The sequence below is a fragment of the Balaenoptera borealis genome (genome assembly GCF_965194805.1).
Source record: "Balaenoptera borealis genome assembly, chromosome: 9".
NCBI lineage: Eukaryota > Metazoa > Chordata > Mammalia > Artiodactyla > Balaenopteridae > Balaenoptera > Balaenoptera borealis.
In genome coordinates this window covers 31,443,603-31,457,890 of record NC_138873.1, presented here as the reverse complement: position 1 = coordinate 31,457,890, position 14,288 = coordinate 31,443,603, and the positions used below count along the sequence as shown (strand labels likewise).

Below are 14,288 nucleotides of genomic sequence, written 5' to 3'. Positions count from 1 at the left end.
ACCCCTCTGAGCTTTAGTTGCTTCATCAGTAAAATAACACAAATAATGAGACTGGTCATAAAAGTCACATAAAGATTAAATGAGATCATATAAAACAGAACAGCATCTGGCACATGATAAAAACTCAGTCGTGGCTGTTTTTGCATCTCTATTTCATTTTGATATTATGAGTCCAATAACTGTTACTTTCCCACATATCATATTTCAAAATTAGTATGGTAACACTTCTGGGTTATTAATCAGGCAATTAATTTTTTCTTCAATTAATAATCAGAAAAGGAAGTCATATGCCTTCCCTGAGACTGTGCTCTGGTGGTGTATGAGGTGTGCCTCGTGGATTAACTATTAATCCCAGAGTGAAAACTGAATTCAGGGTTGTAGAGCTGGAAGGGATGTGGGAGACCATCTTGCTAGTCCCAGCCCTTTTGACACAGGAGGATGCAAAGACCTGGAGGAGGTAAGTGCCATGCCCTGAGTTTGCACCGCTAGAACCATAGCACTTCTTCTGTGGTTTTGATTAATTAATTATGACTAGAAAAGATAATTATGATTAGGAAATCAAAGTGGTGGTTAGGAAAGATTAATGTCACCAGCTGGCTTTGTCAAATGGGTGTGAACTGGCTACAGGAATAATCTCACTTTAAATTAGAGACCTAGACCCGGAGGACTCATAGTTATTCCAAGTATGAACTTGCTGGACTTCCACTTGACGGTTGCTTTGTTTCAGTAGGTGGAGCCACTCTCCCTCATTAGAATAAAGTAAACAGATTTAACTCAATTATAAATAGAAAAAAATATGTGCTCTCCGTCACTGAGAGTTGCAGAGTGACGACTGGCTCGAGACCTTGGGTGCAGTGGTGAGCAGTGCTGGAGCATGAGTTCCAAGCCAAAATCCATAGGGGTCATCGGAGCTCCTTTCTCAAAGGGCCAGGTGAGTAAAAACCCTGGCTTTGAATAACCGGAATTTATGAGAAAGTTTCGAACTCCAAAATTAGTAAGGTGTTAATGTCTGGTTAGTTAAATTCCCTGATACAACCTGACCTGAAACCTATATTTTAAAGTCCTCTCACCATTTTGCATCATTGTATAATTATGGTCACAAATCCATTTATTCTTATGGCTCCTAATCTCAGCCACAGCTAATTTTATTTAAATCTGCTGAATTTTTCCTCATATTTTTTTAAGAGAAAATATTTTTATTTGAATGGAAATAGACTTTTTCTGCATTGTAGCTACTCATTCAGATTTCCGTGCTCTCGTTGCTTTTGGTGTTACTGTGTATATGTAGAAGGAGATAGAATTTTAAGAAAACACATTTGTTTAGTTACGTAATTAACACCTAGAAAAATTTCATAGACGGGCAGCAACCTTTAGAATTTAAAAATGTGGATAACCTAAACATTATTGATTTATCAACTTTGTGAGTGATTTATATTATTTTAGGGCTTTCATGATTCTATAAAAGTATTGATTTCATGGACTAGGTAGAGTCCCTTGTGCACCTCTCTTTGAGGGAGGAAAAAAGAAAAACAAAAAGGAAACCCACCTGCAAGTTGACCACATCGAAAGGACTAATGAATTTATCAAACTTCCAGATTCCAAAACATGCCAGCAACACGTAAATATACAGTCTTTTTTTTTTCTGCCCAGGCACACTCATTCTGGTAAATCTAATGAGATTACAGATATCTTCGACTCCTGTAAGCGTCTGTGCTAAAAGAGGGGGGATGGGGAAGAACAAAAACAAAAACAAACAGGATAGAGTGTGAATTGACACCTTCCCAGGCTTATTTTTTGTGGTTGTGGTTGTTTTAAATGGGGTTTCTCAGGTTTCTTAGAACTTTCTCTTTGCCCGTCTGAGCAATGTATTTCTTCTCTTAGTTTTGAACTCTTGCTTTGCACTCTGGCTTTTTTATTACAAAACAAATTGGGACAGGTCGGAGGTTAGAGATGCAAACTGCATTTGGACTGTCAGTCAATACTGCTTCACTTTCCCTGGAAATCTTTCAAAGGTCTCTCCTGAAACACAGGGACATTTTGCTGACAAAGAAGTGTTTCTTTTAATGCTGGGGGTAATTGCAAAATCCACAATGTGCTCACCTATTCTTGGGACAGGTTCTAACAAAGACAGCACTGAAATGACTGATAAAAAAAGAAGGAAGGAAGGAAGGGAAGAAACGGCTTGAATATGCTCTGACCCCTGGACCTCAGCAGAAGGCCAAATGCTGATAATAACAGCCACTCTAGGGCATAATATTTTGAAATATAGCCAGATGCATTTTCCATTCTCCATAATTCTTCCTTCCTGCCTTCTACAGCTCTTCCTTATTAAAACATGGCCCCATGAGAATGAAGCTTATTGTCTCATGATAGTAAGGACTCAGAGAGAGATATTTTTCTACACTAAGCCATAGCATAGAAGGGAAAAAAATGGCCAACATATAAATTTCTGTCCTCACCTAAAGGAGGTAAAGTTGGATAAATAGGCAAAGGAGAGGATTAAAGGGCTAGAAGGTTGAATCTGAAAAAGGACTCCATTCCCTTGCAGGGCAGTGGTTAAGGGGAGGAGGTGGCGGCAAAGAATGAAGTAGGTATTATATTTATTTTACTGTTGAGTTAACTAAGGCTCAGAGAGGTCTGAGAATTTGCTCAAGGGCACACAGCTTTGACTGTGTAATTCCAGACAGGACTGTCTGATACCAAAGCCTGTGCTCCTGACCTGCACTGGTGCATCTTTAGATCTACAGAGGATCTTAGAGTTGCGGTCAGTTAGGGAATGGAGCCCAGCTTCAAAGTCAGTAGAGCCAACAAAGAACAATGAGGAAAGACCAATCATTAGAAGCAGTTTGAATCAGACAAAAAAAAAAAAAAAAAGCTAAAAAGTGTCACTCTGTGAAATTGATCGACTGTGATATTGTAATAAATATGCAGCCGGGCCTCCATATCTGCGGGTTCTGTATCTGGAATATCTTTATGTCATTTTATGTAAGGGACTTGAGCATCCGTGCAGGGGGCAGGGGGTAGGGGGAGTAGGGGTGGGGGGATGGGGAGGTGGTGGGGTAGGGTGGGTGTCCTGGAACCAATCCTCTACAAATACTGAGGGAGGACTTTCGTATCAACTAAGGGGTGTATAAGATTTGTTGTTGTTTTGTTTTGTTTTGTTTTTTTATAATTCTTAAAGTTCAGAATGGTGTTATTTTATTATTTTTAAAATTTTTATTGAAATATAGTTGATTTACAATGTTGTGTTAGTTTTGAGTGTACAGCAAAGTGATTCAGTTTTATATATGTATGTAAATTTTAAATTCTTTTCCATTATAGGTTATTACAAGATGTTGAGTGTAGTTTCCTGTGCTATACAGTAGGTGCTTGTTGGTTATCTATTTTATATATAGTAGTGTGTATATTTTAATCCCGAACTCCTAATTTATCCCCTCCTCCATCTCCCCTTTGGTAACCATAAGTTTGTTTTTTATGTCTGTGAGTCTATTTCTGTTTTGTAAATAAGTTCATTTGTAAGGGGTGTATGAGATTTGTTCTAAAGTTTGAAAGGGAGAGGGAAAAAGGGCAGGGAGTTTTATCAAACTGACAATTTTTGAGCATCTACTACGTGTCAGCTCCGTACTACAAAATACAGTGCTGGAAGTGTAGAAAAACTTGGACTGAAATCTAATAATGGAGAAAAGACAAAAACACACACAAAACCAAGGCAAAATTTGAGCCAAGCAGCACTCTGTTGGAGTTTAAAGAAGGAGAAATTGTATCTACTTGAGAGGGGGTGGGAGTCATACAAAAAAGGAGTGGAGTGAAGGAGCAAATGTGTCCGGCTGAGCGTGGGGCGTCCCTGGCTTCCAGGGACAGGAATTTGACATGAAGGATTTGCCTGGCAGCTGGGGCAAGTCATCCGGTAATTTGAGTTGGGAAGAAATATCTGCTTAGTTTGGTGCCACAGCACAGTCCTGGGGATAGATGCACCTATCTTTTGGCACACCTTCTCCCCTGAGAACACAAAGTAACCTCCTGTACTGAAAAGGCTTGTTGGAAATTAGAATCAGAGAGACACATGCACGAACCGGTTCTTTAGATGGCTAATCTGCCAGGAGGCTGGAGAAGACTTATGGCCAGGAAGAAGCGTGTTAGCTTCCCTGATGTAAAATGAGCAAAGGTAGAATTGTGCCAACTGTGCTTAAGCAGGTCAAAACTTGAAATACTGGGTTAGTTTTGTGGTTTCGGCTCCTGGGTGATGATTTTCCCTGCCGCCTGCTTTCTCCCCAAGAGCCCTAACTTACCACCGTGAGGACCTGCAAGTAGGTCTTTCTCATGCCACGCTCTTTTTTTTTTTTTTCTTATGTTTTTACTCAAGCTGTTCCCCTGGTTTGCAAAGTTTCTCTATCACCCTATCTATTTTCCTGAACACCTACTCATGTTGCAGGACTCAGCAGAAATATCAGCCTACTCCACGCAGACTTCTCTGACACACTCTGCCCCTGGCAGAGTTACGATCATCCTGTTTTTGTGGTTATGAATCTTGTATCTGAGTTGAAGCAAGTCTCTAAGTACTGTAATTGGGATTAAATATCCAAATCCCCTGTTAGCTTGTTAGTTACTCAAAGACAGAAGCCCTCTCCTTTTAATCACTGTATCTCCATCTCTCGGAGTGCTTTTGTACAAAATATGTGTTCACTGTGCTGGTAACACGGTGTGATGGAGAAGAGGAGATGCAAGTTTTGGAATCTAAAGAATGCGGATGTGAACTAAGGCTCTCACACTTGTTAGGAAAGTTATATAACCTTTCTGATTCTAGATCTTCATATTTGACATAGGGGTAATTCAATCTACCTTGCCGTGATGATTAAATGAGATAATGTAAATTGTTGACTCTGTAGGTATTCAAAAATTGATAGTTACTCTTCAATTGATTAATGAAAAGGGTTCCTATTGTGGGCATCAGATGGTCATGATAATGTCTGAATTACTCTATTTTTTAATTGTTCAGCCACGAGGAGGGGTGGAAGAAGGCCCTACAGTATTGAGGAAGGCTGGTCTGCTTGAGAAACTTAAAGAACTAGGTAATTTTAAAAAATTAATTAATTACTTTTTATTGAAGTATAGTTAATGTACAATATGTTACATATATGTACAATATAATGATTCACATTTTTAAAGGTTACTCTCCATTTATAGTTATTATAAAATGTTGGCTTATATTTCCTGTGTTGTACAATATATCCTTGTAGCTTAGTTTGTACATAATGGTTCATACCTCTTAATCCCCTACCCCTACATTGCCCCTCCCCACTGGTAACCACTAGTTTAAGCAAGGTAATTTTTAACTTGAAAGATCAGCCTGATTTCCTTCTCACTCTGAAGGAATGACCAGGCTCCTGCTAAAAGAGGGCGTGTCTGGAGTGACATTTATACCACAGAATTGCAGCATTGGCTATAACCTTAGAAGTACATCCTATTAAAAAAGCAGCAATGGGGAGCATGCTCAGTAAATACTGTTGGATGAATATCTTCACTCAGATATTTTGTCTTTCCAGCCAGACTCTTGTATAAGAGAATGTGTGTGTGCAAGAACTGGGGGTGGGTGGTAGGGGAGTCAGGGGAATCGAAAATGAAAAGCCAGGGGCAGCAGGAAGTACACTACTAGCAAGAGGACCCCTATTTGTAAAAGGAGAGAAAATAAAACAGTAATATAATAATAATAATAGTACCTAGTGTTTGCATGGTGTGTATATGAGTGTATGTGTACACATATACATATACATACATATATACGAGCATGCAAATGCAAAGTGATATAATTTTAAAAGTATGGGCTGAAGTAAACGTCATCTTTATATTTAAAACTCTGATGAAGTGTTGGGGAGGATATGGAGCAACTGGAGCCCTCGTGTATTTCTGGTGGGAATGCATAATGATACAGCCACTTTGGAAAGCACTTTGGCAGTTTCTTAAATAAACATACATTTACCTCTTGACCCAGCAAATCTTCTCCTAGATATTTACCCAAGAGAAGTGAAAACATATACTATAAACACTTCTACCTGAATGTTTGTAGCAGCGTTATTTATAAAAGCCAAGAAATGGAAACAACGAAGTGCCTATCAACCGGTGAATGGATAAATAAAAAGTGGTACATCCATACTATGGGCTAGTACTCAACAATAAAAAGGAACAGACTGCTGACATAGGCAAGACCATGGATGAATGGCAAAGACATCATGCTGAGTGAAAGAAGCCAGACACAAAATACTACCAACTGTATGATTTGTATGAAATTTTAGAAAAGACGAAAGCATAGTAAGACAAAGATCAGTAGTTGCCTGAGGGTGGGGCAGGGATTGACCATAAAGGGGCACGAGGGAATTTAGGGGGTGATGAAAATATTCTAAATCTTGATTATGGTGATGGTTGCAAGACTGTAGATATTTCTAAGACTGGTTGACCTGTACATTTAAAGCCAAAAAAAAAAAAAAGACCCCAAGAGAGAACAGAAGGCTTGGGGAAATGGACTAGACTAGTCCCTCTGTTAACAAGCATAATTTGGTCATATTTTATATCAGGTTGAATATCTTGAAGGTGTTACTGAATCATGGATACACACGGACATTTAATGACTACAGCGTACAATGACTGGTTAGTTCAGAACACTGTACTTACATCACATGAAGCTCTGTAAATTGAAGCCTAAACAGGGCCTTTTAGGGAGTGACCTAGGTCCTTAGAAACTTTGGGCTAGCTGCAATTTCTTTATTAAAGAAGTATAATAATAGAGCTTTTATTTCCTGACCTCACAGAAGCTTTAAGGCTCGTTGCTAATCATTTGTTCTTATTTAATTCAGACAGTCCCACTATGAGGCAGGTACAATGGACAGAGCAGGGAGCTGAGCTGCTTCAGCTGGTGACAGATTGGACTGAAACCACGGGCTGTTAATATAGTGTAAGAAAATTTAGAAAATATTGGTGTATTTTCTTCTGGGCATAAATATATATGTATACATATTCTTTTTTTTTTTTTAAAGTAGAGGGAAGGATTTTTTATCTATTTATTTATTTTTGGCTGTGTTGGGTCTTCGTTTCTGTGCGAGGGCTTTCTCTAGCTGCGGCAAGCGGGGGCCACTCTTCATCGCGGTGCGCGGGCCTCTCACTATCGTGGCCTCTCGTTGCGGGGCACAGGCTCCAGACGCGCAGGCTCAGTAGCTGTGGCTCACGGGCCTAGTCGCTCCGCGGCATGTGGGATCTTCCCAGACCAGGGCTCGAACCCGTGTCCCCTGCATTAGCAGGCAGATTCTCAGCCACTGCGCCACCAGGGAAGCCCTGCATATTCTTTTAAAAACAATTTCTTCATTACATATACAAAACATGCTTATTGTAGAAAAGTAGACAGCACATAAACAGAGACAGAGACCAAGACAGTGATGCCACCCATTAAGCCCAAACCAGCTTATCACTGTTACACTTTCGTGTCTAGCCTAACTGGCTTGATTCAAGAAGTATCGATATTTGCAGAGAACCCAGCATACAGCAGGCACGGGTGTACAGCAAAGGTGGAATGATGCTGTCAGGCAACAGTGGACAAGGTTTTCACCTTCACAAGTTTTTACAGCCACTCCAGACTTTTTTTTTTTTTTAATTTCAAATACACCTATTTGGTAAAGTTGGAATCATCCTACAGGCTGTTTTGTAATCTCTTTTTTTACTTAGTAACCTGAAACTTTTAATTTTAATTATAGAGTATGATGTGAAAGATTATGGGGCCCTGACCTTTGCTGATGTCCCTAATGACAGTCCCTTTCAAATGGTGAAGAATCCAAGGTCTGTGGGAAAAGCAAGTGAACAGCTGGCTGATGTGGTGGCAGAAATCAAGAGGAACGGAAGGACCAGCCTTGTACTGGGCGGAGACCACAGGTCTTTTTTAATGATTATCTCTATGGAAGTCTGGCACAAATACTGTAAAGGAAGTATCACCAAAACCATGAGAAGAGAGAAAATAAGGAAGGGAGAGCATTGATCAATATTTTAAACCAAAATTTCTGTCTTTTTTTCTTTTAATTTTATTGGTTACCACTTTATTTTGGAAACATAGATTTATAACAGCAGAAAATACATGACATATGAATGGATTGCGGCAAAATGTTCAGGCTTACATTTCTAAATAAGCACTGAGGAAATTCATAGTCAGCTTATTGTACTTGATTACTGATAATAGAAACAACTCATTTAGGTCAACAATTAAAGCAGGTGTTTCCCATTATAAAAGTTAATAATTGTAAAAATTTTGAAATACACACACATATATAAAAGGGAAAAAACAATGGCAGTTGTAATTCTCTAACAACCGTTTGTACTGGAATTTTGAAAATCTGGCATACTTCGTTCCTGCCGTAATTTTTTCCTTGTGTATGGTTTTAACAATTGTGTATTATCCTGTTTTGTTCTTAATCTACACTACAAATTTCCTTATGTTACTTCATGATATATACAAGCATAATTGTTTACTGTTGCTTAATTTTTCATCAAGGTATGATATCACTATATATATCCATATTTTCAGATATTCAGGTTATTTTCAAATTTTCACCATTATAAATAATGTGGCAAAGATAATTTTTGCACGCGAGTCTTTCCATGTTTACTCTCAAGGTCCCACGATATGTTATCGGAAGAAGTATAATTAGATAAAAAGTACAAACATTACAATAGCTCTCGATGCAAGAGTCAGTTACTTCACCCCCCTCCGTTTTCTCCCCTGAAGCCAAAGTGTTACCAGGGCTTCTGTGACAAAACTGCCATTGAGAAACTGGAGCTCACTTTCTTTTTCAAGTGGAAAAATTTGTAAGTGGAAATTTTAAGTGGCAAAAGGCCAAAGGAAAAGAAACCTGTAGGGAAAGACAAACATCAAGCTGAATCATCAATACCTGAACATCAAGAAACGACTGCTTCCACTCTGAGAATCTGAAAGTGCACGATTCTCTGGAGGATCCCTGAAGATTCACAAATGGGAGAATGCAAGCATTGCATGGCAAATCCTGATCTTTTAACTTTTGTGTAAAATATTACTTAGCATTTTCATTCCGGCAAGTTTTCTGGAGCTTGGAATGTTTGAGATGAACTTTGAGGGTTCTGGATCTGGCTAAGAGCGGGTCCTTAAATACGTAGCAGGAGACTAGAAAGTTCCAGCAGAGGATCTGAGTGAGTGAGCTCCCAGGATACACTGGCTGAAGTGGATATAAGGCCTTCTGAGTGATGCTCCCCAATTGTAAAAGAATTGGATTTTAAGAAAAATGGAAGGACTCTGTCCTAATTCACTTGGGAGAATTAGTATTTACCAAGAGAGATGAGAGTACAGAAAACGAGCCCGATTTAACCCTGAGAGTTGAGTGGTGTCTCATGCTAAAAAATTTCTTGTGTGGCTATTGTCTTTTCACAGTTAATTTTTAGTTAAACTATAATTTGCAATTTTATTAGAAGGTGGTTTTGAAAAAAATTACAAATTTATTAGTAATGCCATTGAAGTGAATAAATATAATTTGTTAGTAAATATTAAGTATAAGCTATACTTTCTCTATTGTTATAATTGTTTAATTGGCATCTCCAGTTTAAAACCTCTCAGAAATATTAGCCACTTTGACTTAAAGGAAAATCAGGTGAGGATATTGCATTTATGATATGATATAGATAATGATACTGCAAACCTGATGTCCATACAAACTTCTTTTCCTCTCAAGTCTGGCAATTGGCAGCATCTCTGGCCATGCCAGGGTCCACCCAGATCTCTGTGTCATTTGGGTGGATGCTCACACGGACATCAACACTCCACTGACAACCACAACTGGGAACTTACATGGACAACCTGTATCTTTCCTCCTGAAGGAACTAAAGGGAAAGGTAAACCGCTGGTTGGTATTTTGTTACAAAAGAATTATCTTTAGCAGAAGTTCAGGAGGCGGAAGGGAAGTTAAGAATCCCTGTGCCATCTTCTTGATTAATTTCTCAAACCTTTTTCTGGGCAGCCAATAAGCAATGGGTGGGCGGATAGAGGTGGTGAGGCTCTGTACCTCGACCTTACTTGATAGTTTGCAAACTGACTTCATATGTAGCTTCCCTTTTGATTCTTAAACTACCCTTTTTAGTAGGTGGGGCAGAGAGGAATCCTCTATAAGCAAGTTAACAGAGGTTCAGAGGTTAGCAGACATACCAAATGTGCAGCAAGGCCCAGAACTGGTCTCCTGGCACCTCCTCCTTCTACTACCAACCCCATAGCCTCTCATTCTTACCAAGTGTCCCCTCCACATCATAGGGCCTTTTCAAAAATGGAGTTTTCAAATGAGGATTATGGTGGTTTATTATTTAACGTCTTTACTATGAGAAGCATATATCTAAATCCCAAGAGGAAGAACTACCTCCTCCTTGGAAACTTCTTTTCTAAAAGACATTAAGATGAAATTCCAGAATAAGATTTAACATTGTGGTTCATAATTTTATTGATATGCTGTAGCATATCAATAAAACAATTTTTATTGATTCAACTGTAGCAAATTGGCCGTCGTGATGATACTTGGGGATCAAAACCTCCTTAATGTTAAATGTTGGCAACAATGTTTTCCAAACAGATGACCAAAGTGATATAGGCTTGCAAAATGCGTAGCTAGCTCATGGGAACAGCCAAGCTTGGCTCCAGGACATCTGAATATATGGTCAAACCAAAGGTCTGATCAAAAATTTCCCTTAGCCACTCTCAACCGCCCTCTGGATTAAGTTTTTACTGAGAAAGAGAAGAAAAGAAGGAGGCTATGAAAGTAATGGAAGCACACTGATTTCTTTACAGAAGAGTTCCAGGAAAGCAGGGCGGAGTGGAAATGGGGTGCAGGGCAGGTAAATGCTGACAAGTGATTCAGGTTAGGTCTGGGCCACAGGGTGAAGCTGGGTAAGGCCAAAGCAAACAAGGGTAGCACAGGTGGGCAGGCACTTCATTCTTAATTTTGTATTACATTTTAATGATTTCCCTGAGATTTATGTTCTAAACAAGATACACGCAATCTAACAAGTGTCCTTAAATTTCAATGTAAGATTTGCTCAAAAGAAGCATATATAACCCAATGGAACCATTGCAATTCTAGATGCCCGATGTCCCAGGATTCTCCTGGATGACTCCTTGCCTATCTGCCAAAGATATTGTGTATATCGGCCTGAGAGACGTGGACCCTGGGGAACAGTAAGTTTATTCCTTGATGTGACTTATCTTCCTTTTTGTCCTTTCTCTTGCTAGGTGTGCTGGTCGAGCCGATGAGAAAAAATTATTTTCAGCACCAAGTCTATATATCTATATCTACATATATTTACATGTATACACATACATACATATACGTGTATGTATTCAGGTGATTTTTACCTTGACTTGCTATTTAAAAATATATTGATATATACATACAGTTCACCAAACTTAAATATTTTTTTAATCTCACCACACTGATCTTTTCTTTAAAAGGAAACAAGAGGGCATAGGGTCAGCCTCCTTATAAATTGTAGATTAATATATCCTCTTTCATAGCTACATTTTGAAAATTCTGGGAATTAAATACTTTTCAATGACTGAAGTGGATAAACTGGGAATTGGCAAGGTGATGGAAGAAGCATTCAGCTATCTACTAGGAAGGTATGATACTTTGTGTGTGTGTATGTGTGTCTGTATGTGTGTAACATAAATATTATGAAAAGGACTTGCTACTGACACTGGTCAATGTAAGTTATTAATAAAGCCAGTAAGTACAATCATGGAACTTCACTGGGTTGTTACTTTTTATAAAGCAAAGTAAGAACTGTATTTTTCTACAAAATATTAAACCACCAACTTTAAACTTAATTCCTTTCCCACCTCTTAAAAGAAAGAAAAGGCCAATTCATTTGAGCTTTGATGTTGATGGACTGGACCCGTCTTTCACACCAGCTACTGGCACACCAGTCCAGGGAGGTCTGTCTTACAGAGAAGGTCTCTACATCACAGAAGAAATTTACAAAACAGGTAGGTAAAAATCTCAGTGAATAAAGAAGGAAGTGTATACCTGGCCAATATATATTGATACCTCCCAAATCTGAAAATCGAGCCCCAACGGACACTTCCTAAATGTCCATTGCATGATGCAATGACTGAGATGTTTTCAGTTGTTACACCTCTTTCTACTCCCGGATAATATTTCAAGTCAGTCTGTACTAAATTAAAAATGTCAACTATTTAATAAATTACATTATTTCCATTTGTTGTTGTAGGGCTACTGTCAGGATTAGATATAATGGAAGTGAATCCATCTCTGGGGAAGACACCAGAAGAAGTAACTCGGACAGTGAACACAGCAGTAGCAATAACCTTGGCTTGTTTTGGAGTTGCTCGGGAGGGTAACCATAAGCCTACTGATTACCTTAACCTGCCTAAGTAAACACGGAAACGTCATAGAAAAATCTCACAGTTAACGACATAATTAGCAAATCCACTAGTTTAGTTAAACTTCTAGTTACCCTCCCAAAGATTTGGTCTTTCAGAAAAATGTTTTACCTTGGTAAAAATTAGTACAATTAGTATAAACTGTATCAATTCCCTCTTGGTATGAAATTCAAGATATGGAAATGCTAACTTTTGTGAAATTAAAAAGCTTATATTCCCATTTTGGCAAAAGCCTTATCGTTAGAGAAATACACATTCATTTCCAAATAAAAATGTGCTGGCATTAAAAATAAACACCTATATCAGCCCCCGCACATAGAGTGGAACTCTTGATTTCAGGAGATAAAACTACCCAACCTGAAAAGGGACCATATTTCCATGTTGTTCAAAGCTGTAATCCCTAGAAACTTCTTTTCTCTTTATCTCTCTTTGTAAGATTCTGTTACTGCTACATAGGTTTCTAAATACATGCAAAACACACACACACAGACATAGATACACACACATCCTGCTTAAGACTACTATAAATATTAAAAAGCCACAGTGAAATCATTAGCCCCAAAACACTGTAAGACCTTGGTGAAGTTATTTAAACTCTCTGGCTCTGGTTCCTTCATCTATAAAATGAGTAATCATAAGGCTTGGGCAATCTCCAACTTCATTATTGTTAGATGACCATGTTTTACTTTTTTTAAGCCTCAAACGTGATATTGGTTGATATTTTAAGCATGACTGCTATTCAGATGATAGTCTTTTGGGAAAGAGGAAAGAAATCAAACTGCTATTTTATTTCTAAGATATGCTAATTCAGATCGGGATTTCACCTAAAATTATTTGTGGCTTCCAAATGCCCCACCTTTCACTCATTGCAATTACAGTGTGTCTCATTTGTTGAACTCCTAAACATCCTAAAAACTCAGCTCGGCTGTTATATAGTGACGGAAGTGGAAAAATAAATTAGAATAAACTATAATCAAAACAAGGGAAGCAAACTCCTCCCCTTTTCTCTAACTTATATAGAACTCAAAGTGGACTCGGTAATGAAGCAGGCTCTGTTAAAGAATTTTTATTGTTGTTCTTCTTATAATTGCTTTATGTGTTAAAAAGCCTCTGCCATCTGATTTTTTGCCTGCAACCCAGAATTTTAAACCTGTTGACACTATGGACTTTGTAGGATAAACATTTTACTGAATGACTTTTAGGTAAGAGCAATTATAATGGATCTTACTCTAGAGAACATTATCCAATACAGTAGCCACAGGTGGCTAAATTAATTAAAGCTTAACAAAATAACAAATTCAGTTCCACATTTCAAGTGCTCAACAGGCACATGGAGCTACTAACTACTGTACTGTACAGCACAGATATAGACTATTTCTACCATTGCAGAAATGCCTAGTGAACATAGCCACTCTAAAGTTACTATTAGTTTTCAAAAAGAAAAATTTTAGGATGTAATGGATATAAATATTTTTTCCTCAGCTGCATCCTAAACACATAAAGCTTCTGTATTTATTAATGTCTCTGATTAATAATAATAATCTCTTAAAAGCCTATTGGGGAAAATCATATTCCCATTTTTTTTTTAAGCTAGAGAGGAAAAATTGAATTTTTAATAAAATTAATTGGAATGTATATATCCTTAAGAAAGTGATATTGATTTTCATTTCCCTTTATTATGGTTGTATAATACCAGTGTTACAATTATTCCCATTCTAGGATCTCAAAGCAATATAGTCCTTGGGGCAGCAAGAATATATTGAGACTAGGTTAAGAGTTATACTTGAAATCATTTCTAGCATAAAATTTCTGGAGAATTTTAAGAATATTATTAGCTTAGAAA

At 38.0% G+C, this 14,288-nt stretch overlaps 1 protein-coding gene across 2 annotated transcripts; it reads left to right on the top strand.

Annotated features, from left to right (window-relative positions):
• The first annotated feature begins 377 nt into the window (after positions 1–377).
• Positions 378–14,080, top strand: ARG1 (arginase 1). 2 transcript variants are annotated; one of them, XM_082406389.1, is made up of 9 exons: positions 378–457; positions 3,322–3,361; positions 4,997–5,069; positions 7,740–7,914; positions 9,735–9,894; positions 11,127–11,221; positions 11,558–11,662; positions 11,892–12,028; positions 12,274–14,080. In XM_082406389.1, exons 1-9 carry the CDS (start codon positions 393–395, stop codon positions 12,438–12,440), a joined length of 1,017 nt encoding a protein of 338 aa, XP_082262515.1. In that variant the 5' UTR covers positions 378–392; the 3' UTR covers positions 12,441–14,080. The 2 variants fall into 2 exon arrangements, with proteins under 2 accessions (XP_082262515.1, XP_082262516.1); XM_082406390.1 differs by lacking the exons at positions 378–457; positions 3,322–3,361 and adding an exon at positions 801–931.
• Positions 14,081–14,288: the final 208 nt, after the last annotated feature.

Coding starts and splice junctions, on each gene's coding strand:
- ARG1 (XM_082406389.1), top strand. CDS start 393: ATGTGGGAGACCATCTTGCTAGTCCCAGCCCTTTTGACACAGGAGGAT. Junction 5,070..7,739: donor TGAGAAACTTAAAGAACTAG/GTAATTTTAAAA, acceptor TTTTAATTATAG/AGTATGATGTGAAAGATTAT. Junction 9,895..11,126: donor TGAAGGAACTAAAGGGAAAG/GTAAACCGCTGG, acceptor TTGCAATTCTAG/ATGCCCGATGTCCCAGGATT.